General features: G+C 53.4%; 1 protein-coding gene and 1 long non-coding RNA gene across 2 annotated transcripts in view; both read right to left on the bottom strand.

Moving 5' to 3' along the window:
* LOC103758332 (IgGFc-binding protein) overlaps positions 1-22,065 on the bottom strand; it is a 69,941-nt gene that overhangs the window by 21,414 nt on the left and 26,462 nt on the right. The window contains exons 11-44 of the mRNA XM_029960740.1: positions 21,811-22,052; positions 21,000-21,199; positions 19,704-19,990; positions 18,699-18,970; positions 17,343-17,447; positions 16,991-17,232; positions 16,613-16,896; positions 16,226-16,503; positions 15,331-15,929; positions 14,390-14,954; positions 14,039-14,238; positions 13,558-13,938; positions 12,917-13,203; positions 12,253-12,524; positions 11,596-11,745; positions 10,731-10,987; positions 10,543-10,627; positions 9,814-9,906; positions 9,177-9,326; positions 8,309-8,565; positions 8,121-8,205; positions 7,392-7,484; positions 6,755-6,904; positions 5,888-6,144; positions 5,700-5,784; positions 4,971-5,063; positions 4,373-4,614; positions 3,995-4,278; positions 3,608-3,885; positions 2,713-3,311; positions 1,772-2,336; positions 1,421-1,620; positions 940-1,320; positions 299-585 (exon numbers count right to left, since the gene is read on the bottom strand). Of these exons, the coding sequence (XP_029816600.1) occupies positions 299-585; positions 940-1,320; positions 1,421-1,620; positions 1,772-2,336; positions 2,713-3,311; positions 3,608-3,885; positions 3,995-4,278; positions 4,373-4,614; positions 4,971-5,063; positions 5,700-5,784; positions 5,888-6,144; positions 6,755-6,904; positions 7,392-7,484; positions 8,121-8,205; positions 8,309-8,565; positions 9,177-9,326; positions 9,814-9,906; positions 10,543-10,627; positions 10,731-10,987; positions 11,596-11,745; positions 12,253-12,524; positions 12,917-13,203; positions 13,558-13,938; positions 14,039-14,238; positions 14,390-14,954; positions 15,331-15,929; positions 16,226-16,503; positions 16,613-16,896; positions 16,991-17,232; positions 17,343-17,447; positions 18,699-18,970; positions 19,704-19,990; positions 21,000-21,199; positions 21,811-22,052 (8,805 nt within the window). The remainder of the gene's footprint in view (positions 1-298; positions 586-939; positions 1,321-1,420; positions 1,621-1,771; positions 2,337-2,712; positions 3,312-3,607; positions 3,886-3,994; positions 4,279-4,372; positions 4,615-4,970; positions 5,064-5,699; positions 5,785-5,887; positions 6,145-6,754; positions 6,905-7,391; positions 7,485-8,120; positions 8,206-8,308; positions 8,566-9,176; positions 9,327-9,813; positions 9,907-10,542; positions 10,628-10,730; positions 10,988-11,595; positions 11,746-12,252; positions 12,525-12,916; positions 13,204-13,557; positions 13,939-14,038; positions 14,239-14,389; positions 14,955-15,330; positions 15,930-16,225; positions 16,504-16,612; positions 16,897-16,990; positions 17,233-17,342; positions 17,448-18,698; positions 18,971-19,703; positions 19,991-20,999; positions 21,200-21,810; positions 22,053-22,065) is intronic.
* Positions 4,559-5,265, bottom strand: LOC115307586. The gene is made up of 3 exons (XR_003915893.1): positions 5,180-5,265; positions 4,971-5,063; positions 4,559-4,614 (listed from the first exon to the last, which is right to left on the bottom strand). It is a non-coding gene; the product is annotated as an uncharacterized LOC115307586 (long non-coding RNA).

Below are 22,065 nucleotides of genomic sequence, written 5' to 3'. Positions count from 1 at the left end.
CCCCCTAAGACAGGCACCAACGGCATCGCTTGCAAGGGTGGAACGCATGGCCCGCAGTCACCAGTCCCACCCCTGGAATCAGGTGGACAGAAGAAAATGCCTCAGGCTGTTGCGATCCCAACAACTTGGGAAAAGTGTCATGCCCAGGCCCTGGACCACCCTCCCAGAGGTCAAGAAACTGCCTCTTCTCCCTTGGCCCATGCCTGCCATCACCAACCCTTCCTCCTGATGGCCCTCATAGCTCCCCTCTCCCAAACTCCCTCTTGTCCTTCATCTGCAAGATAGATCAGGGACTCACGGCCACTCATCATCCGGCACCATCCAGCTGGCTCCAAAGTCATTGAAGTCGGGCACGACAACTCCATCGGGGCGCGTGAAGTCGTCCTGCTGGCTCCCAGTGTACGTCCCACACAGCCCACAGAGCTTGCCCTTGTGCTTCTCAGACACCTTCACGAGGAGCTCGTGGTCCCCGTTGAACTGCAGCTGCAGGCCCAGCTTGGTGGAAACATGCACGTAGGAGCCGCTCAGGGAAATGGTCACACCGGGGGCAGGAGAAGCAGGCAGGGAGACCAGAGCACCGTTGACCTGGAGTAGGGGGAAAGAGGGAAGCATAAAGAGGTGCCCTCTGCTGAGAGGTCCCTGTTCCTCACTGGGGTGGTGCCAGGGCCCAGTGAGTCGGAAGCACTGATGGCATGAGAAACCCTGCCCAGGCCTACGAGGACACCAGCAGCTCTACATACGGCCCAGCCAAAAGTCAGGAAACCAGCCCAAAATCTGCGGCTGCACGAGCAGCCACATCTGCCTCACTCAGAGCCTCGCCAGGCTCTTCTGCGAGCGCACAGCAGGCTGAGGGAATAGCAAGCTCTCCCTGGGGACAGAGTGGTATTTAGGGGTGCTTAGTGCATCTGTGGTTCCCAGGGGTAAAAGTGAGGGGCTTACGTAGACGGCCTTGCGCTCGCGCAGTGCAACGTGGAGGCCTTCCAGGGACAGTGCCACAGAGTTCAGAGCTGTCCAGCTCTGGCTGCCACGATGTTCGTTGCGGGTGGTGACACTGAACCCGATGGAGGAGTTGTCACAGCCTGTCACAACGGTGTAGTTGCAGGAGCCCTGGAAGTGGTGAAGCTTCCCATCGAAGGTGCTGTAATGCGGGTCACCGTAGATGTGGCAGAGCGCAGTGCTGGCTGGGTAACAGCCCCTCTGGCCGTTCTGGATCTTGCAGACCTCCTCCTCGCCACAGGACAAGGCAGAGCAAACCATCTGGCTGTTGGCTTCACACCGGCACCGGCGAGAGCAATTCTCGTTCACGAAGTACTCGCCTTCCTGCAGGAACGGAAACGCCAAACGTCAGTGTAGGACGCAGGAAAACTGAGGGAAAGGAGTCCCTGGGAGGGGTGCAAACCAGGGCAGGGCTTTCACTCACGCTGTAGTAGTTGTCCTCAAAGAGGCAGCCACACTGGGCCTCGGGCACACAGGTGTCTCCGCTGAGGAGGAAGCCAGAGGTACACGCACAGCCCTCCACGCAGGGCTTGGAGCAGTTCTGTGGGGCTTGTCGGTCAACACAGGTGGCAGGACAGCCGGTCATGCAAGGGTCATAGGAGCTGTTGGAAGGACACTTCAGGGCTGCAATGGGAAGGGGACAATTAGGACCAGCAAGACTTCAAGCAAGGAAGGCCTTCTTGGAGGGGGAAGGCCAAATACTGTCTTTGGTCAGAGGTTCTGGGCAAGGGGAGCGGCACATTTCCCTTCTGGCAAGGGCAAGACAGGTACTCACGGCAGAAGGTAGCATTCCTCCAGGGCAGAAGAGTCACGCCGGCTGCCTGGCATGCGTCAGCATAGGCCTCCAGAGCAGCACACAGAAACTCCTGGCCACCATTCAGGGCACAAAGGTCATACAGGCAGGTGTCAAAGTAGCTCTGGGGGTTGATCACGCTGTGGCACGTCTCAAAAGAGCTGGGCGTGCTGGTCAGTATGCCACAGAAGCGGTCCGACTTGTAGAGCTCCTCCTCCTCTGCACTGCAGGGTGGGGAGGGGACGGGGACACCGCAAGAGGGGTCACTGTCTGGGACCTGCCAGCTCTCCCCCAGCGCATTGGAGTCTGCGGCTTGCTGCCCGTTGGGCATCATGTATTCGTCGTCTCTCCGGTTGTTGAAGTTCCCGCACATGCCACAGGTCAGGTTGAAGTAGGTGGTGGGCACCTTCACCTCCACTGAGTGGTCAGTGTCGTAGGACACTGTGAGGCTGAAGTCTGTCTCCAGGACGATGTAGCGGCCGCTCTTGCTCACCGTGATCGCACCTCCCGCTGCCCTCACCGGCAGGGTCTGGCGCACGCCGTTCACCTAGGGCAGACACAGCACCATGGGCCCTGGACTTGTCCCTGGCCTCCCCGGGGTCTCCTGCCTGGGGAAAGCAGCTGCCAGGCCAGGCACGGCAAACAGCTGCCTGGGATACCCTCACACCCCACACCCCTGGGGCCCACAGAGCCGTGTCTGGGTCCTGCGCTCTGCAGGGGCCTCTGCTCAACACAGAGCACATTCCTTGGTTGCCCCTTCCTCCTCCAACCCCTCTGGAAGGGAAAAACAAAGGGGCCCAGTGGCTTCAGGGGAACCCCCCAGGCCTGGAACAATGGAGACAGCTGGTACATGCCAGGCCCCGCCAAGAACAGCCAGCCCTGCCTTGCACCCACACCACGCCCGTGCCAGCCCCGCTGCCTACCAGCACTTGGCTCGTCTCCTGCTTGAGGATGGCAATGCGCTGTCCGTACACCTCAACCAGCACTTCGCGCACGTAGGACACCCTGCTGTTGCCACGATGCTCGTTCTTGGCCTCCACATTGAAGTAGGGCAGGGAGGTGGTGTTGGAGCACACTTTGGCCAGGGTGTAGGTGCAGTTGCCCATGAAGTTGTGCGTCACCTTGTCAAAGGTGTTGTAGTGAGGGTCCCCGTGGACGTGACAGATGCCGTAGGAGTGTTCGAGGCACACGGGTTTCCCACCCTGCACCCCGCAGTACTGGCCCGCAGGGCATGAGGCTTCGAAACACTGGACTTTGCTTCCCTGTGCAGGACACGTGCACTTGGAGGAGCAGCTGTTGTCCGTCCAGAACTCGGAGCCCACCGGGTAGTGCTGCCCGTTGTGCCAACACCCGCACTGCTGGCTGGGCACACATCGGTCGTGGTAGAGCAGGTACCCGCTGTCACACACACAGCCCTCCACGCATGGCAGGCTGCAGGTGACTGGAGCCATTGGGTCAACACAGGTGGCAGGGCAGGCAGCAGCACAGGGCTCATAGTGACTGTTGGCCGGACAGGTGATCGCTGCAGAAACAGAAGATGTGGCAATTACTTGCAGAACATAACTCAACACTTCTTTTGAGGTATTTTCCCCTTTGAAAAAGTAACGGTCTCTGTTTTCCCTCTGGTCTGCTTGGCTCCATGTGTGTTCTCAGTCCTACCCAATCAAATGAAACAGCAAATGTGATGGTGCCTCTAATACAGACAACTCCCTGTGAATCCCCGCAGTTCACAGTGAGAATATTTCTCTGCCTCACTCTTTCCTTCCTGTCCTGTGTTTTCCCGAGAGTGACGATCTGTGCTACCACGTGTGGACTTACGGCAGAAGGTTGTGTTCCTCCACACGGGTATCTGGACCCCAAGGGCCTGACAGGCATCCACATAGGACTGCAAGCTCTTGCACAGGGTCTCCTGGTCCAGCCCCAGCTCACACAGGTCATAGGAGCAGGTCTCAAAGTAACTGCTGGGGCTCAACACAGCGTGGCAGATCTGAAAGGGGCCACTGGTGTCAATGAGGAGCCCACAGAAGGGGCTGCTGGCGATCACCTGCTTGTCCGTGTCATTGCAGGCTGGGGTGGGGAGTGATCCGGCTGAGCAGCTGTGGAAAGACAGGGAGAAGGGCCCCTGGGTCATCTCTGGGCTTCTCCTGGTGTCTCCTCCTCCCCTTGCCTGACGTGTCCCCAGACCTGCTGGGGAGGCACACCCACCTGCTGTTTTTGGACACCTCCCAGCTGTTGCCCAGGCTGGTAGAGTCTGGCTCCAGCATCCCTTCTGGGTTCAGGAAGTCATCTGCTGCCATCCCGTTGTAGTTCCCACACATGCCACAAACCTTCTGCCCAAAGGTGCTTGGAAGTGTCACCTCCACCCGATGGACCCCATCAAACTTCACTCTCAAGCCAAAGTCTGTCATGACCATAGTGTAGAACCCACTGGACAAGACCTGCACACCTGCGGATGGGCTGCAAGGCAGGATCTCTGCCACTCCATTCACCTGGAGGGACAGGAAGCAAGACAGGATTGAAGCAACCCATTTGGCACAGCTCTTTCCTCTTGCACAGCCCCACAGGCTCTCCCCTGGGGCTTACCGTCACCACTCCACCCTGCCCCAGCCTTATCCGCTGGTCAGCCACATCGACATCCACGTATCGGACGTAGGACACACGAGTGTTGCTCCCCCTGTGCTCGTTGGCTGCTTCCACGTTGAAGTAGGGCAGGGAGCTGTTGCTCTCACACAGTTTGGAGAGGGTGTAAGTGCAGGTGCCCATGAAGCTGTGTAGCTGTTTGTCAAATGTGTGGTAGTGAGGGTCTCCTTCCACCACACAGGTCCCTGACAGTGGAAAGATCAGAGGGCAAGTTTAGTTGAGCACTACCCACTGCCTCTTATCCCCAGCCTAAAAGGGGCTGTGGCCCCATGACTGGTCTACTGCTTTTACAGAGAGACAGAGTCATTAGACATCTCTGTCAAAATAGGATTCATTTTCCCAGGCATGATGTTCACACCTACTCAAACACATTCATTGCAGAAGCACACACGACCCACACCAACTTGGAAGAGGTTCCAATCTGTGTCTTATTATGGAGGGAGATGGACACAAGGCAAATAACAGCCCTCAAACGTAAATGCAAGTAGTAGCCAGCGTGGGTTTTGAAGACGACTCAGAATGCTACCAAAAATAGCAGTACCTGAGGTCGTCCCCGGTGGTGCTGTTGGTAGTCTTGGTGTTGTCTGCGTCGTGATGTTAGGCAGTGGGGTTGAGGGTCTAGGAGGAAGTGGACCTATGAAGAGACAGAGGAAGAAATGGGCAGTGTCAGCATGGGCGTTTTGTTGCATGCAGCTTGTCCACCCTTCCCAAAAAACCCAGCATTCTGACTCAAGAGACCCAGGGCAGTACCTGAGGTCGTCCCCGGTGGTGCTGTTGGTAGTCTTGGTGTTGTCTGCGTTGTAGTGCCTGGCTGTGGGATTGTGGGTGTTGCTGTTGATGCACCTAGCAGAAGGGACAGTTAGAGGAGATGTGCACCAGCATGGGAGTTTTCTTGCAGGCAGCTGCGTCCTTCACCCTTCTGAAGCACCCAACTCCATTACCAGGCATGCCCAGAAGAGACAGTGAAGCGTGTCATCTCAGGAAGAACCCTCCCACCCAAGGGCCCAGCCAGCAGCGCAGCTGGGTGACAAAAGCAAGTAAGGCACTTCAGTCCCATGGTCAATGTCCTGTCTGTGGGCCTTGTAACACATGAACTAAACCAGCCATTGCCAGTGCTCCAGTCTCCCAGGAGAAAGCCGGCTTGGGCACAGGAGGCATCAGTGCCCTACAGGGCACCGCAGAGACAGCCTGTGCTCCTGCCTCTAGCACAGCCTGCCAGCTCAGTTGGTGACATGTCTCAAGCTGCCCTTTCCCAAGCCAAGCCTTGTACCTGCACAGGATCCCTTTTCAATGGACAGGTCATCCAATGCTACGTTGCTCCGGGCGTCTTCGCCCCACTGTCCCTCCAGCAAAATCTAAGGGAAGGAATTGTTCCCAGCATTAGCTCTGGCCGCACGTGTGAAGCGCCGTTAGAAAGGACAGTTCCTCTTAGGTGGCAGTGAGAGCCTGTGCCCTTACCTGCGTATTTCCTGTGATGTGCACCGTCACCTCTCCCAAGTGCCACGTGTCCCCATGGTTCCCTTCTTGATTCCACACCTCCACTTGCTCAGAGTCCTTTGCCACGTACACCCGCAGGGCCATTTCAGAGTTTCCGTACATGTGGTACCAGAAGCGGAAGCAGTGGGTTCCTTCCCAACTGCACACCGGACCGACCAGGACAGCCACAAACCCGGAGAGAGCATCATCAGTCCCTCTCAGGTAGATGTAGTAGCCGTCTGAAACCAAGCATGGGCCACACTGTCACACACACATCAAATCTAGACAAAGCAGCCAGGGACAACCCAAGCCCAGTCCTGGGAGGGCCGAAGCTGCAGTTTCAGGCAGGCAAAAGGAGTGGGGAGCAAACACAGGGCCTTCACGAGCCACAAGCCTCCTGGACCCGAGTGCCCCTACAAAGGTGCTCTCTGGGCCACGGTAGCTGCATGTCTTGGCCTGGGCAACGGCACCACCTCCAAAGCATTGCCAGAGCCCTTGTGCGGCTCTGCAGCTTCGGAGACTCAGTCCTCACCTTGTTGTTTGGAGAGGCCAGCCTCTCTGTCTAACAGAGAGACAGACCCGTTCCTGTTCCCCAGAGACAAACGGCTCATCAAGCTCTGCATTACTTTCTCCCCCATGTGGCAGGCCCTGGCCTGCCCTGCGGCTACCACGGACTGATTTCCAGGGCTGGAAATCTTCCCAAAGGAAGCCTCTGGCTCTGGGAGACTCTGCTTTAAATTTCTCTGGATCAAGACCAGGAAAGATGTGGCCTGTGTTTGCTGTTAGCAGAAGTTTAGGGGTATCTTCCCAGGGACACTCCCCAGCGTGTGTCCTGATTGCTGTTCCTACCTCCAGTTGTGTGGTCAGAGGAGGGGCCGGTATTTGGTGTGGGCGTTGGGCCTCTGTTCCTTATCCAGTCAATGCTGCTGTAGTCTGCCTGCACCCAGCCACAGAAGTCCTTGTCGAATGTGCAGGTGAAATTGCAGTCTGTCGGGGGAGCTGGACGTGGTGCAGAAAGGAAAGCAGAGGTTGTAGAGTGAAGGCGGGGCCACCTTTTCCCACTGTCACACAGTGCTCACGTACAGCCACATACACACCCATGGTATGCCCGTGGCCAGGTGAGGGTGGCCAGCTGAGGGGAAAGGCTTAGCACAGCCAGTAAAAAACATGGATGGGAGACAACCGTACCTGTGCTTGTCCCAGGTGCCGGTGAGGCTGTTGTATGTGGAGGCCGTGTTGTAGTGTCTGGCAAGGGGGGCGAGGGGGTAGGAGCTGATGAATGAAAGAGAGTGAACCAGAGGTGGAGAAGGTGTGTTTTGTAAGGGGATTTGTTCCCAAATGGGGATGTTGCACCCTTCCCAAACACCACCGCACCATGGCAAAAGAACTGTAGGACAGGGATTCCACAGTGTCCCCGTCCCAAAGAGTCTCTTCACCCGAGGCCTGGCACACCAGGCCAGTGAGGTGCTACCAACAATAGCAGTACCTGAGGACGTCCCCGGTGGTGCTGTTGGTGGTCTTGGTGTTGTCTGCGTTGTGATGTTAGGCAGTGGGGTTGAGGGTCTAGGAGGAAGTGGACCTATGAAGAGACAGAGGAAGAAATGGGCAGTGTCAGCATGGGCGTTTTGTTGCATGCAGCTTGTCCACCCTTCCTGAAAAACCCAGCATTCTGACTCAAGAGACCCAGGGCAGTACCTGAGGTCGTCCCCGGTGGTGCTGTTGGTAGTCTTGGTGTTGTCTGCGTTGTAGTGCCTGGTTGTGGGATCGTGGGTGTTGCTGTTGATGCACCTAGCAGAAGGGACAGTTAGAGGAGATGTGCACCAGCATGGGAGTTTTCTTGCAGGCAGCTGCATCCTTCACCCTTCTGAAGCACCCAACTCCATTACCAGGCATGCCCAGAAGAGACAGTGAAGCGTGTCATCTCAGGAAGAACCCTCCCACCCAAGGGCCCAGCCAGCAGCACAGCTGGGTGACAAAAGCAAGTAAGGCACTTCAGTCCCATGGTCAATGTCCTGTCTGTGGGCCTTGTAACACATGAACTAAACCAGGCATTGCCAGTGCTCCAGTTTCCCAGGAGAAAGCCGGCTTGGGCACAGGAGGCATCAGTGCCCTACAGGGCACCGCAGAGACAGCCTGTGCTCCCTCCTCTAGCACAGCCTGCCAGCTCAGTTGGTGACATGTCTCAAGCTGCCCTTTCCCAAGCCAAGCCTTGTACCTGCACAGGATCCCTTTTCAATGGACAGGTCATCCAATGCTACGTTGCTCCGGGCGTCTTCGCCCCACTGTCCCTCCAGCAAAATCTAAGGGAAGGAATTGTTCCCAGCATTAGCTCTGGCCGCACGTGTGAAGTGCCGTTAGAAAGGACGGTTCCTCTTAGGTGGCAGTGAGAGCCTGTGCCCTTACCTGCGTATTTCCTGTGATGTGCACCGTCACCTCTCCCAAGTGCCACGTGTCCCCATGGTTCCCTTCTTGATTCCACACCTCCACTTGCTCAGAGTCCTTTGCCACGTACACCCGCAGGGCCATTTCAGAGTTTCCGTACATGTGGTACCAGAAGCGGAAGCAGTGGGTTCCTTCCCAACTGCACACCGGACCGACCAGGACAGCCACAAACCCGGAGAGAGCATCATCAGTCCCTTGCAGGTAGATGTAGTAGCCGTCTGAAACCAAGCATGGGCCACACTGTCACACACACATCAAATCTAGACAAAGCAGCCAGGGACAACCCAAGCCCAGTCCTGGGAGGGCCGAAGCTGCAGTTTCAGGCAGGCAAAAGGAGTGGGGAGCAAACACAGGGCCTTCACGAGCCACAAGCCTCCCTGGACCCGAGCGCCCCTACAAAGGTGCTCTCTGGGCCACGGCAGCTGCATGTCTTGGCCTGGGCAACGGCACCACCTCCAAAGCATTGCCAGAGCCCTTGTGCGGCTCTGCAGCTTCGGAGACTCAGTCCTCACCTTGTTGTTTGGAGAAGCCAGCCTCTCTGTCTAACAGAGAGACAGACCCGTTCCTGTTCCCCAGAGACAAACGGCTCATCAAGCTCTGCATTACTTTCTGCCCCACGTGGCAGGCCCTGGCCTGCCCTGCGGCTACCACGGACTGATTTCCAGGGCTGGAAATCTTCCCAAAGGAAGCCTCCGGCTCTGGGAGACTCTGCTTTAAATTTCTCTGGATCAAGACCAGGAAAGATGTGGCCTGTGTTTGCTGTTAGCAGAAGTTTAGGGGTATCTTCCCAGGGACACTCCCCAGCGTGTGTCCTGATTGCTGTTCCTACCTCCAGTTGTGTGGTCAGAGGAGGGGCCGGTATTTGGTGTGGGCGTTGGGCCTCTGTTCCTTATCCAGTCAATGCTGCTGTAGTCTGCCTGCACCCAGCCACAGAAGTCCTTGTCGAATGTGCAGGTGAAATTGCAGTCTGTTGGGGGAGCTGGACGTGGTGCAGAAAGGAAAGCAGAGGTTGTAGAGTGAAGGTGGGGCCACCTTTTCCCACTGTCACACAGTGCTCACGTACAGCCACATACACACCCATGGTATGCCCGTGGCCAGGTGAGGGTGGCCAGCCAAGGGGAAAGGCTTAGCACAGCCAGTAAAAAACATGGATGGGAGACAACCGTACCTGTGCTTGTCCCAGGTGCCGGTGAGGTTGTTGTATGTGGAGGCCGTGTTGTAGTGTCTGGCAAGGGGGGCGAGGGGGTAGGAGCTGATGAATGAAAGAGAGTGAACCAGAGGTGGAGAAGGTGTGTTTTGTAAGGGGATTTGTTCCCAAATGGGGATGTTGCACCCTTCCCAAACACCACCGCACCATGGCAAAAGAACTGTAGGACAGGGATTCCACAGTGTCCCCGTCCCAAAGAGTCTCTTCACCCGAGGCCTGGCACACCAGGCCAGTGAGGTGCTACCAACAATAGCAGTACCTGAGGACGTCCCCGGTGGTGCTGTTGGTGGTCTTGGTGTTGTCTGCGTTGTGATGTTAGGCAGTGGGGTTGAGGGTCTAGGAGGAAGTGGACCTATGAAGAGACAGAGGAAGAAATGGGCAGTGTCAGCATGGGCGTTTTGTTGCATGCAGCTTGTCCACCCTTCCTGAAAAACCCAGCATTCTGACTCAAGAGACCCAGGGCAGTACCTGAGGTCGTCCCCGGTGGTGCTGTTGGTAGTCTTGGTGTTGTCTGCGTTGTAGTGCCTGGTTGTGGGATCGTGGGTGTTGCTGTTGATGCACCTAGCAGAAGGGACAGTTAGAGGAGATGTGCACCAGCATGGGAGTTTTCTTGCAGGCAGCTGCATCCTTCACCCTTCTGAAGCACCCAACTCCATTACCAGGCATGCCCAGAAGAGACAGTGAAGCGTGTCATCTCAGGAAGAACCCTCCCACCCAAGGGCCCAGCCAGCAGCACAGCTGGGTGACAAAAGCAAGTAAGGTACTTCAGTCCCATGGTCAATGTCCTGTCTGTGGGCCTTGTAACACATGAACTAAACCAGGCATTGCCAGTGCTCCAGTCTCCCAGGAGAAAGCCGGCTTGGGCACAGGAGGCATCAGTGCCCTACAGGGCACCGCAGAGACAGCCTGTGCTCCTGCCTCTAGCACAGCCTGCCAGCTCAGTTGGTGACATGTCTCAAGCTGCCCTTTCCCAAGCCAAGCCTTGTACCTGCACAGGATCCCTTTTCAATGGACAGGTCATCCAATGCTACGTTGCTCCGGGCGTCTTCGCCCCACTGTCCCTCCAGCAAAATCTAAGGGAAGGAATTGTTCCCAGCATTAGCTCTGGCCGCACGTGTGAAGTGCCGTTAGAAAGGACGGTTCCTCTCAGGTGGCAGTGAGAGCCTGTGCCCTTACCTGCGTATTTCCTGTGATGTGCACCGTCACCTCTCCCAAGTGCCACGTGTCCCCATGGTTCCCTTCTTGATTCCACACCTCCACTTGCTCAGAGTCCTTTGCCACGTACACCCGCAGGGCCATTTCAGAGTTTCCGTACATGTGGTACCAGAAGCGGAAGCAGTGGGTTCCTTCCCAGCTGCACACCGGACCGACCAGGACAGCCACAAACCCGGAGAGAGCATCATCAGTCCCTCGCAGGTAGATGTAGTAGCCGTCTGAAACCAAGCATGGGCCACACTGTCACACACACATCAAATCTAGACAAAGCAGCCAGGGACAACCCAAGCCCAGTCCTGGGAGGGCCGAAGCTGCAGTTTCAGGCAGGCAAAAGGAGCGGGGAGTAAACACAGGGCCTTCACGAGCCACAAGCCTCCCTTGACCCGAGCGCCCCTACAAAGGTGCTCTCTGGGCCACGGCAGCTGCATGTCTTGGCCTGGGCAACGGCACCACCTCCAAAGCATTGCCAGAGCCCTTGTGCGGCTCTGCAGCTTCGGAGACTCAGTCCTCACCTTGTTTGGAGAAGCCAGCCTCTCTGTCTAACAGAGAGACAGACCTGTTCCTGTTCCCCAGAGACAAACGGCTCATCAAGCTCTGCATTACTTTCTGCCCCACGTGGCAGGCCCTGGCCTGCCCTGCGGCTACCACGGACTGATTTCCAGGGCTGGAAATCTTCCCAAAGGAAGCCTCTGGCTCTGGGAGACTCTGCTTTAAATTTCTCTGGATCAAGACCAGGAAAGATGTGGCCTGTGTTTGCTGTTAGCAGAAGTTTAGGGGTATCTTCCCAGGGACACTCCCCAGCGTGTGTCCTGATTGCTGTTCCTACCTCCAGTTGTGTGGTCAGAGGAGGGGCCGGTATTTGGTGTGGGCGTTGGGCCTCTGTTCCTTATCCAGTCAATGCTGCTGTAGTCTGCCTGCACCCAGCCACAGAAGTCCTTGTCGAATGTGCAGGTGAAATTGCAGTCTGTCGGGGGAGCTGGACGTGGTGCAGAAAGGAAAGCAGAGGTTGTAGAGTGAAGGTGGGGTCACCTTTTCCCACTGTCACACAGTGCTCACGTACAGCCACATACACACCCATGGTATGCCCGTGGCCAGGTGAGGGTGGCCAGCCAAGGGGAAAGGCTTAGCACAGCCAGTAAAAAACATGGATGGGAGACAACCGTACCCGTGCTTGTCCCAGGTGCCGGTGAGGTTGTTGTATGTGGAGGCCGTGTTGTAGTGTCTGGCAAGGGGGGCGAGGGGGTAGGAGCTGATGAATGAAAGAGAGTGAACCAGAGGTGGAGAAGGTGTGTTTTGTAAGGGGATTTGTTCCCAAATGGGGATGTTGCACCCTTCCCAAACACCACCGCACCATGGCAAAAGAACTGTAGGACGCACACCAGGCCAGTGAGGTGACAGGTGGGGAAACCTCCAGCACAGCTGTCCCATTCCTTGAATCAGGGAAAGAGTCAGGGAAATCAAAGGAGATGGACAGAAGACTTACCACAGACAGTGCCAGCACTCCAGTCTCCCAGGGCAACCCCTGCCTCCGTACAGGCTGTGGCATAGGCCCCCAGGTCATTGCAGAGCTGCTCCGTGCTGTTGCCCGTGGCACACTGGTCATAGACACAGCTCTCAAAGTAGGTCTGGGGTGGCAGAACTGCATGGCACGGCTGGAACGGGCCACCCAGATGCGTGAGGATTGAACACTGCTTGTTAGCTGCCTCCTCCTCGGCAGGGGAGCAGGACACAGGCGGGCCGATGGCTGGGTCACACCTACACAGCAGACAGACAGCCCTGAGCTCACCGCAGCCACACCATTTCCTCACCTCCTCCCCAGACAAAACCTCAGCTTCCGGAGCCCAGATCCCCCCCTAAGACAGGCACCAACGGCATCGCTTGCAAGGGTGGAACGCATGGCCCGCAGTCACCAGTCCCACCCCTGGAATCAGGTGGACAGAAGAAAATGCCTCAGGCTGTTGCGATCCCAACAACTTGGGAAAAGTGTCATGCCCAGGCCCTGGACCACCCTCCCAGAGGTCAAGAAACTGCCTCTTCTCCCTTGGCCCATGCCTGCCATCACCAACCCTTCCTCCTGATGGCCCTCATAGCTCCCCTCTCCCAAACTCCCTCTTGTCCTTCATCTGCAAGATAGATCAGGGACTCACGGCCACTCATCATCCGGCACCATCCAGCTGGCTCCAAAGTCATTGAAGTCGGGCACGACAACTCCATCGGGGCGCGTGAAGTCGTCCTGCTGGCTCCCAGTGTACGTCCCACACAGCCCACAGAGCTTGCCCTTGTGCTTCTCAGACACCTTCACGAGGAGCTCGTGGTCCCCGTTGAACTGCAGCTGCAGGCCCAGCTTGGTGGAAACATGCACGTAGGAGCCGCTCAGGGAAATGGTCACACCGGGGGCAGGAGAAGCAGGCAGGGAGACCAGAGCACCGTTGACCTGGAGTAGGGGGAAAGAGGGAAGCATAAAGAGGTGCCCTCTGCTGAGAGGTCCCTGTTCCTCACTGGGGTGGTGCCAGGGCCCAGTGAGTCGGAAGCACTGATGGCATGAGAAACCCTGCCCAGGCCTACGAGGACACCAGCAGCTCTACATACGGCCCAGCCAAAAGTCAGGAAACCAGCCCAAAATCTGCGGCTGCACGAGCAGCCACATCTGCCTCACTCAGAGCCTCGCCAGGCTCTTCTGCGAGCGCACAGCAGGCTGAGGGAATAGCAAGCTCTCCCTGGGGACAGAGTGGTATTTAGGGGTGCTTAGTGCATCTGTGGTTCCCAGGGGTAAAAGTGAGGGGCTTACGTAGACGGCCTTGCGCTCGCGCAGTGCAACGTGGAGGCCTTCCAGGGACAGTGCCACAGAGTTCAGAGCTGTCCAGCTCTGGCTGCCACGATGTTCGTTGCGGGTGGTGACACTGAACCCGATGGAGGAGTTGTCACAGCCTGTCACAACGGTGTAGTTGCAGGAGCCCTGGAAGTGGTGAAGCTTCCCATCGAAGGTGCTGTAATGCGGGTCACCGTAGATGTGGCAGAGCGCAGTGCTGGCTGGGTAACAGCCCCTCTGGCCGTTCTGGATCTTGCAGACCTCCTCCTCGCCACAGGACAAGGCAGAGCAAACCATCTGGCTGTTGGCTTCACACCAGCACCGGCGAGTGCAATTCTCATTCACGAAGTACTCGCCTTCCTGCAGGAACGGAAACGCCAAACATCAGTGTAGGACGCAGGAAAACTGAGGGAAAGGAGTCCCTGGGAGGGGTGCAAACCAGGGCAGGGCTTTCACTCACGCTGTAGTAGTTGTCCTCAAAGAGGCAGCCACACTGGGCCTCGGGCACACAGGTGTCTCCGCTGAGGAGGAAGCCAGAGGTACACGCACAGCCCTCCACGCAGGGCTTGGAGCAGTTCTGTGGGGCTTGTCGGTCAACACAGGTGGCAGGACAGCCGGTCATGCAAGGGTCATAGGAGCTGTTGGAAGGACACTTCAGGGCTGCAATGGGAAGGGGACAATTAGGACCAGCAAGACTTCAAGCAAGGAAGGCCTTCTTGGAGGGGGAAGGCCAAATACTGTCTTTGGTCAGAGGTTCTGGGCAAGGGGAGCGGCACATTTCCCTTCTGGCAAGGGCAAGACAGGTACTCACGGCAGAAGGTAGCATTCCTCCAGGGCAGAAGAGTCACGCCGGCTGCCTGGCATGCGTCAGCATAGGCCTCCAGAGCAGCACACAGAAACTCCTGGCCACCATTCAGGGCACAAAGGTCATACAGGCAGGTGTCAAAGTAGCTCTGGGGGTTGATCACGCTGTGGCACGTCTCAAAAGAGCTGGGCGTGCTGGTCAGTATGCCACAGAAGCGGTCCGACTTGTAGAGCTCCTCCTCCTCTGCACTGCAGGGTGGGGAGGGGACGGGGACACCGCAAGAGGGGTCACTGTCTGGGACCTGCCAGCTCTCCCCCAGCGCATTGGAGTCTGCGGCTTGCTGCCCGTTGGGCATCATGTATTCGTCGTCTCTCCGGTTGTTGAAGTTCCCGCACATGCCACAGGTCAGGTTGAAGTAGGTGGTGGGCACCTTCACCTCCACTGAGTGGTCAGTGTCGTAGGACACTGTGAGGCTGAAGTCTGTCTCCAGGACAATGTAGCGGCCGCTCTTACTCACCGTGATCGCACCTCCCGCTGCCCTCACCGGCAGGGTCTGGCGCACGCCGTTCACCTAGGGCAGACACAGCACCATGGGCCCTGGACTTGTCCCTGGCCTCCCCGGGGTCTCCTGCCTGGGGAAAGCAGCTGCCAGGCCAGGCACGGCAAACAGCTGCCTGGGATACCCTCACACCCCACACCCCTGGGGCCCACAGAGCCGTGTCTGGGTCCTGCGCTCTGCAGGGGCCTCTGCTCAACACAGAGCACATTCCTTGGTTGCCCCTTCCTCCTCCAACCCCTCTGGAAGGGAAAAACAAAGGAACCCAGTGGCTTCAGGGGAACCCCCCAGGCCTGGAACAATGGAGACAGCTGGTACATGCCAGGTCCCGCCAAGAACAGCCAGCCCTGCCTTGCACCCACACCACACCCGTGCCAGCCCCGCTGCCTACCAGCACTTGGCTCGTCTCCTGCTTGAGGATGGCAATGCGCTGTCCGTACACCTCAACCAGCACTTCGCGCACGTAGGACACCCTGCTGTTGCCACGATGCTCGTTCTTGGCCTCCACATTGAAGTAGGGCAGGGAGGTGGTGTTGGAGCACACTTTGGCCAGGGTGTAGGTGCAGTTGCCCATGAAGTTGTGCGTCACCTTGTCAAAGGTGTTGTAGTGAGGGTCCCCGTGGACGTGACAGATGCCGTAGGAGTGTTCGAGGCACACGGGTTTCCCACCCTGCACCCCGCAGTACTGGCCCGCAGGGCATGAGGCTTCGAAACACTGGACTTTGCTTCCCCGTGCAGGACACGTGCACTTGGAGGAGCAGCTGTTGTCCGTCCAGAACTCGGAGCCCACGGGGTAGTGCTGCCCGTTGTGCCAACACCCGCACTGCTGGCTGGGCACACATCGGTCGTGGTAGAGCAGGTACCCGCTGTCACACACACAGCCCTCCACGCATGGCAGGCTGCAGGTGACTGGAGCCATTGGGTCAAAACAGGTGGCAGGGCAGGCAGCAGCACAGGGCTCATAGTGACTGTTGGCCGGACAGGTGATCGCTGCAGAAACAGAAGATGTGGCAATTACTTGCAGAACATAACTCAACACTTCTTTTGAGGTATTTTCCCCTTTGAAAAAGTAACGGTCTCTGTTTTCCCTCTGGTCTGCTTGGCTCCATGTGTGTTCTCAGTCCTACCCAATCAAATGAAACAGCAAATGTGATGGTGCCTCTAATACAGACAACTCCCTGTGAATCCCCTCAGTTCACAGTGAGAATATTTCTCTGCCTCACTCTTTCCTTCCTGTCCTGTGTTTTCCCGAGAGTGACGATCTGTGCTACCACGTGTGGACTTACGGCAGAAGGTTGTGTTCCTCCACACGGGTATCTGGACCCCAAGGGCCTGACAGGCATCCACATAGGACTGCAAGCTCTTGCACAGGGTCTCCTGGTCCAGCCCCAGCTCACACAGGTCATAGGAGCAGGTCTCAAAGTAACTGCTGGGGCTCAGCACAGCGTGGCAGATCTGAAAGGGGCCACTGGTGTCAGTGAGGAGCCCACAGAAGGGGCTGCTGGCGATCACCTGCTTGTCCGTGTCATTGCAGGCTGGGGTGGGGAGTGATCCAGCTGAGCAGCTGTGGAAAGACAGGGAGAAGGGCCCCTGGGTCATCTCTGGGCTTCTCCTGGTGTCTCCTCCTCCCCTTGCCTGACGTGTCCCCAGACCTGCTGGGGAGGCACACCCACCTGCTGTTTTTGGACACCTCCCAGCTGTTGCCCAGGCTGGTAGAGTCTGGCTCCAGCATCCCTTCCGGGTTCAGGAAGTCATCTGCTGCCATCCCGTTGTAGTTCCCACACATGCCACAAACCTTCTGCCCAAAGGTGCTTGGAAGTGTCACCTCCACCCGATGGACCCCATCAAACTTCACTCTCAAGCCAAAGTCTGTCATGACCATAGTGTAGAACCCACTGGACAAGACCTGCACACCTGCGGATGGGCTGCAAGGCAGGATCTCTGCCACTCCATTCACCTGGAGGGACAGGAAGCAAGACAGGATTGAAGCAACCCATTTGGCACAGCTCTTTCCTCTTGCACAGCCCCACAGGCTCTCCCCTGGGGCTTACCGTCACCACTCCACCCTGCCCCAGCCTTATCCGCTGGTCAGCCACATCGACATCCACGTATCGGACGTAGGACACACGAGTGTTGCTCCCCCTGTGCTCGTTGGCTGTTTCCACGTTGAAGTAGGGCAGGGAGCTGTTGCTCTCACATAGCTTGGAGAGGGTGTAAGTGCAGGTGCCCATGAAGCTGTGTAGCTGCTTGTCAAATGTGTGGTAGTGAGGGTCTCCTTCCACCACACAGGTCTCTGACAGTGGAAAGACCAGAGGGCAAGTTTAGTTGAGCACCTCCTGCTGCCTCTTCTCACCAGATCACCGTGCTCAAAGAGCATCTGACCCATAACTGGTCTGTACTCACCTGTGCCTGGCATGGGTGTTGATGTGGGTGTTGACGTGGGTGTTGACGTGGGTGTCTCTTCTGAAGGTGTGGTGATGGTGGTGCCTGGTGTGGTTGGAGTCATTTCTACAAAAGAGAGAATGATATAAAGAAATGAATCCTCCTTGACCAGCTTATGTTCTGACAATTGTTCTGACAATGCTCTTCTAGGTCTAATGAACACGTATTCATGAAACATTTGAAGATGTTATAATGAAATGAGTAGAAGTAAGCAGTACTGAAAAATTGACTATAAAACATGAAATTTTAAGTGTCTGAGAATGTGTGGTTTTTTACAAATCCCTTCCTCAGTTGTCATCATAATGCATTAAGATCCTATATTTTTACACTGTGTTAGTCACAATCCTTTGTCATTGCAAATTGCTCAAAGATGTCCTATTTGGCATAGTAGTATTCAGTTGGCTCTCAAAATCCTTTTTAGGTGGAAATCTAGACTTCATAATGAGAATTGTCTGACATTTCTTTTTACTGTTCATAAACTGGTATAAGAACTATTGTTTTGGAATTGGAAAGAGACTACAGAATGGCTTTTCATGTAATAGCCTCATACTTATGCTGTCATTTCTGCTCGCTTTGGTAATCACCTCTGGAGGTTCTAGAAAAAGCAATTTAAAGATACAAGGAAGAAATTTTTTACAATGAGGATGGTGAAACAGTAGAAATATTCATGGTCAGGTTGGATTTTGAGTAACCTTGTCTAGTTGGAGACATCCCTGCTTGTTGCAGGGAGGTTGAACTAGATGATCTTTAAAGGTCCCTTCCAATCCAAACTGTTCTACCATTCTATGAATTTCGTGCCTCTAGCCGTACCTCTGTGTTAACTCATCTGCCTAGATAAGAAGGACCTAAGGCTGCATGGATCTCAAGCTGCAGGATTCTTTTTATTAGTTTTAAAGCCCTTTTTTATGCTTGGTGAAAATTTGGAGCTGTAGATAGTTTGGGTAAGTGATATGCTAACACTTCTCAAAAAGATAAAATATTTTATTAAAGCCAAAGTGGTGATTTGTTAGACAAATGTTCAATTGTCCCTGGCTGAGCACTTAGCTGACAGTGTATGTTGTCTCTCCCAACCCAGTTTTGATAAATAGTCTTGGGTCAAAAGTGTTCAGACATCATGTTCTAAAGCAAATACAGGAAGCCCATTAGAAGCTTAGATTAGAAGCCAAATTTACAGAGATGCTAAGCATTTGAAAGCTTCCTGTGTTTAATTGAATCCCCATTTCTGAAGTTCTGTTCAACTCCTCAGGCATTTGAATTAATATTGGTAGTATAAGGACTTAATTGGATGGTTATTTGCTAAATGACCTAATGACTTACCGCAGATGGTATCTTTCCTCCATTCACCCAGATTTACACCTCCAAGTTCACAGGCAGCAGCATATGCCTCTAAAATCTTGCAGAACTGGTCAGAATCCCCCTCTGTGGCACACAGATCATAGACACAGCTCTCGAAGTACAGCTGTGGGGGAATGTGCCAATGGCAGGCCTGAAAAGGTCCACTATTTTGCAAAACAATTTTGCAGAGTTCTTCATATTCTTTCTCTTTTGCTGTGTCACAAGCAGGCGGCACAACTGAAACTGCATTACACCTGCACGGAAAGTACACAGTAGAGTGGTTAGAGAATAAATCTTTGTATTTTGTTATATCCTGCAAGGCATATCTCAACTACAATAGAATCCTATGCCAAATTCTGCAGATTTCCTGTGTATAGTCATCTTTAGTGTGCCAAACCCAAAAGTGAGAAATATTACAACTTAACTCATAATACCCCATTAAGAATATAATAGTGAATTTGTGATGTATGGCTGTCTATCCATAAAATGAAGTCCAGAAGAAACCAACAAATTAGCTATCCAACACAAGCAAGATAACTTTAATTCCTTATTGCATATAGTAAGGGCAGTAATTTGTATGTGAAAGCATTAATAGACAGATAAATGCCCCTTGCCTATGTTAAGCAAGGTGCAGTTATCTTGCGATCTGAATCTAAGATATATTTAGACTTCTTATAGCAAGAGGGAGGAATATAAAGGAGACATTTTAGGATAAGAAAGTAAGGAAAAATTCAAGTTATATGCATAAAAAGGAGCCCAATCTCAAGTAAAATCTATAAAGCTCATGTGGAAAAGCTCTGAAGGGTGATTTTAAAATGTCAATATTTTCTGTTGAAAACTGGAGTCATTCAAAGGTGAAAACAATAGCAAACCAGTAATATCAAAGAAGGGTTATTATGGAATGTAAGCGATGTATATTAGGCCTATAACTCCATGATTTATGTTTCAGGCACTTTGCTGTTTCCTAAAGTATCATCTGATACTTACGTCCTGTTGTCATCCTTCACTATCCAGCTGTCACCAAATTTATTTGGATCCTGTTCTAGGACTTTATCCGGGTTTAAAAAGTCATCTAGTTGGTTGTCATTGAATGTTCCACAAAGACCACACAGCTGTCCTTTGAGACTTTCATCAACCAGAATGAAAAGCTCCTGGTCACCATCAAACTTAACCTGGATCCCTAGAGAGGTATCAACGACCACGTAGCGTCCTTTTACGGCTACTCTGGCTCCATGGTTCAAATCCACAGGAAGTTTAACCTGAACTCCATCCACCTAAGGAAAACAAAACCCACAAAACCAGGTAAGTCAATAAAGCTCCCAGGAACAAAGGGGAGGTCTGCACTGCCAGCACTATAGTTTTCGCCACCGAGTCAGCCTTATTCTAGTGAACAATGGAGATAACAGAATTTTGAGGTTAAGCAGAGACTAAAGCAGTATACACTTATTTTCTACCTTGAATAGTGCCTTGTAGCACAAGTTTAGCTTTGTGCTGTCACAACTACACACAAAGCAATACTTGGAATAGTTAATTTAAAGCTAAATCTTTGAGACTTAGTCCAGTAAAAGTTTTCTATTATAGATGAAGTCATGGATGAAGCTGTTTCATCCTACAAGCTCATTTAGAAAATATCTGAATAGACAAAAAGACGCTATGCTGATTTCTGCCTTTTTGGGAAAAAAAAATTCTGTGACTTTTAGCATGTGCATTCTTGGAGGTGAATAAATCAGAGAGGGCTGATTCAGTTCTTTTGGGCAGAAATGTAAAGTGCATAGTGATGGACTGTTTATGCTAAAAGTAGAACACTTACATAGGTCTCTCTATTTTTCTTCAAAACAATGTGAAGGTTTTCCAGTGTGACAGAAACTGAGTTCAAGGTTGTCCAGTTCGGGTTTCCTCTATGTTCATTTCTGGTAGTCACTGAGAACTTTTCAGAAGAATTTGTGCATCTCTCAACAACAGTATAATTGCAGTCTCCTTGGAAATGGTACAGTCTTCCATCAAAGGTTATATAATGTGGGTCCCCAAAAATGTGGCAGGTACTGGGATTCAATGGGTAACATCCCAAGAGTCCATTCTGTACCTTGCAAACTTCACTTACTTCACACGTGTCTGAATTGCAAACTACAGTCCCATTTCCAGCACATACACATTGGCCTACACAGTCTGGTTGCCAAAAAGATTCTCCTTTCTGTTAGAGAAATTCAAATAAATACAAATTAGAAGAGTTAATGGTAATGTTGAACTGTGAAACGAGCCCCAGGAATATGTGCCAGAACAAACCTCATAATATTTGTCATTCTGAAGGCAGCCACAGTTGCTCATGGACACACACTGTCCCCCGCTGATGACAAAACCATTGTTGCATTCACATCCTTCTACACAAGGTTTGCTGCAGTTCTTAGATGCAAGAGGATCAGTGCAGGTTGCTGGACAAGCACTGGTGCATGGGTTGTAATGACTGTTGGGAGGGCATGCAACAGCTGAGAAACAATAAAAGGCACTGAATTAACAATCACAATTCACAGGAAACCACTATTCAGTAATGTGATTGTTTTGCCCTAATGACAACTGTACAAGTTTTTTGAAGCCTGAAGTTCTGCTCCTATTCAATATCAGAAAGTAATATAGTAAATATTCCACATGGAAAAAAAAACATGAATGTCTAACAATATATCCTGCATATTAAGTATCTCCAAATCCAAATAAAACTTTGCCTCTCTACACCAGATCTTGTACACAGACGATACATTTCCATGAGTATAGGGATTGCTAAATTGATTAGATGTAGCCTGGAAATTAGCAAGCTGATTCAAGGCAAAACATCATCTAGAACTCAGATGTGATTTCACATTAACAGAGGCATACTGCTTACTGGTTTGATAAAGATTCTTGAGATATTGAACAAAAATCGCCTCTGTTCTCTGGCAGAAAACAATAATGGCAAGACTTTTGCAGAACTTTATTTCTCAATATTTTGTTGTAATTATGTGAAGAATTTAAGATACTTAAGCTGTGTCAATTATTGGCAAAAATCAACCTCTTAAGACAACAACAAAGCTATTGAAAGACTCATTTCACTATGGAAACTCACGGCAGAAGGTAGCATTCCTCCAGGGCAGAAGAGTCACACCGGCTGCCTGGCACGCGTCAGCGTAGGCCTCCAGAGCAGCACACAGAAACTCCTGGCCACCATTCAGGGCACAAAGGTCGTACAGGCAGGTGTCAAAGTAGCTCTGGGGGTTGATCACGCTGTGGCACGTCTCAAAAGAGCTGGGCGTGCTGGTCAGTATGCCACAGAAGCGGTCCGACTTGTAGAGCACCTCCTCCTCTGCACTGCAGGGTGGGG

Source organism: Manacus vitellinus, unplaced genomic scaffold, assembly GCF_001715985.3.
Source record: "Manacus vitellinus isolate BGI_N305 unplaced genomic scaffold, ASM171598v3 scaffold_29_pilon, whole genome shotgun sequence".
NCBI classification, from domain to species: Eukaryota; Metazoa; Chordata; class Aves; order Passeriformes; family Pipridae; genus Manacus; species Manacus vitellinus.
This window is presented reverse-complemented; position numbering and strand designations above follow the sequence as displayed.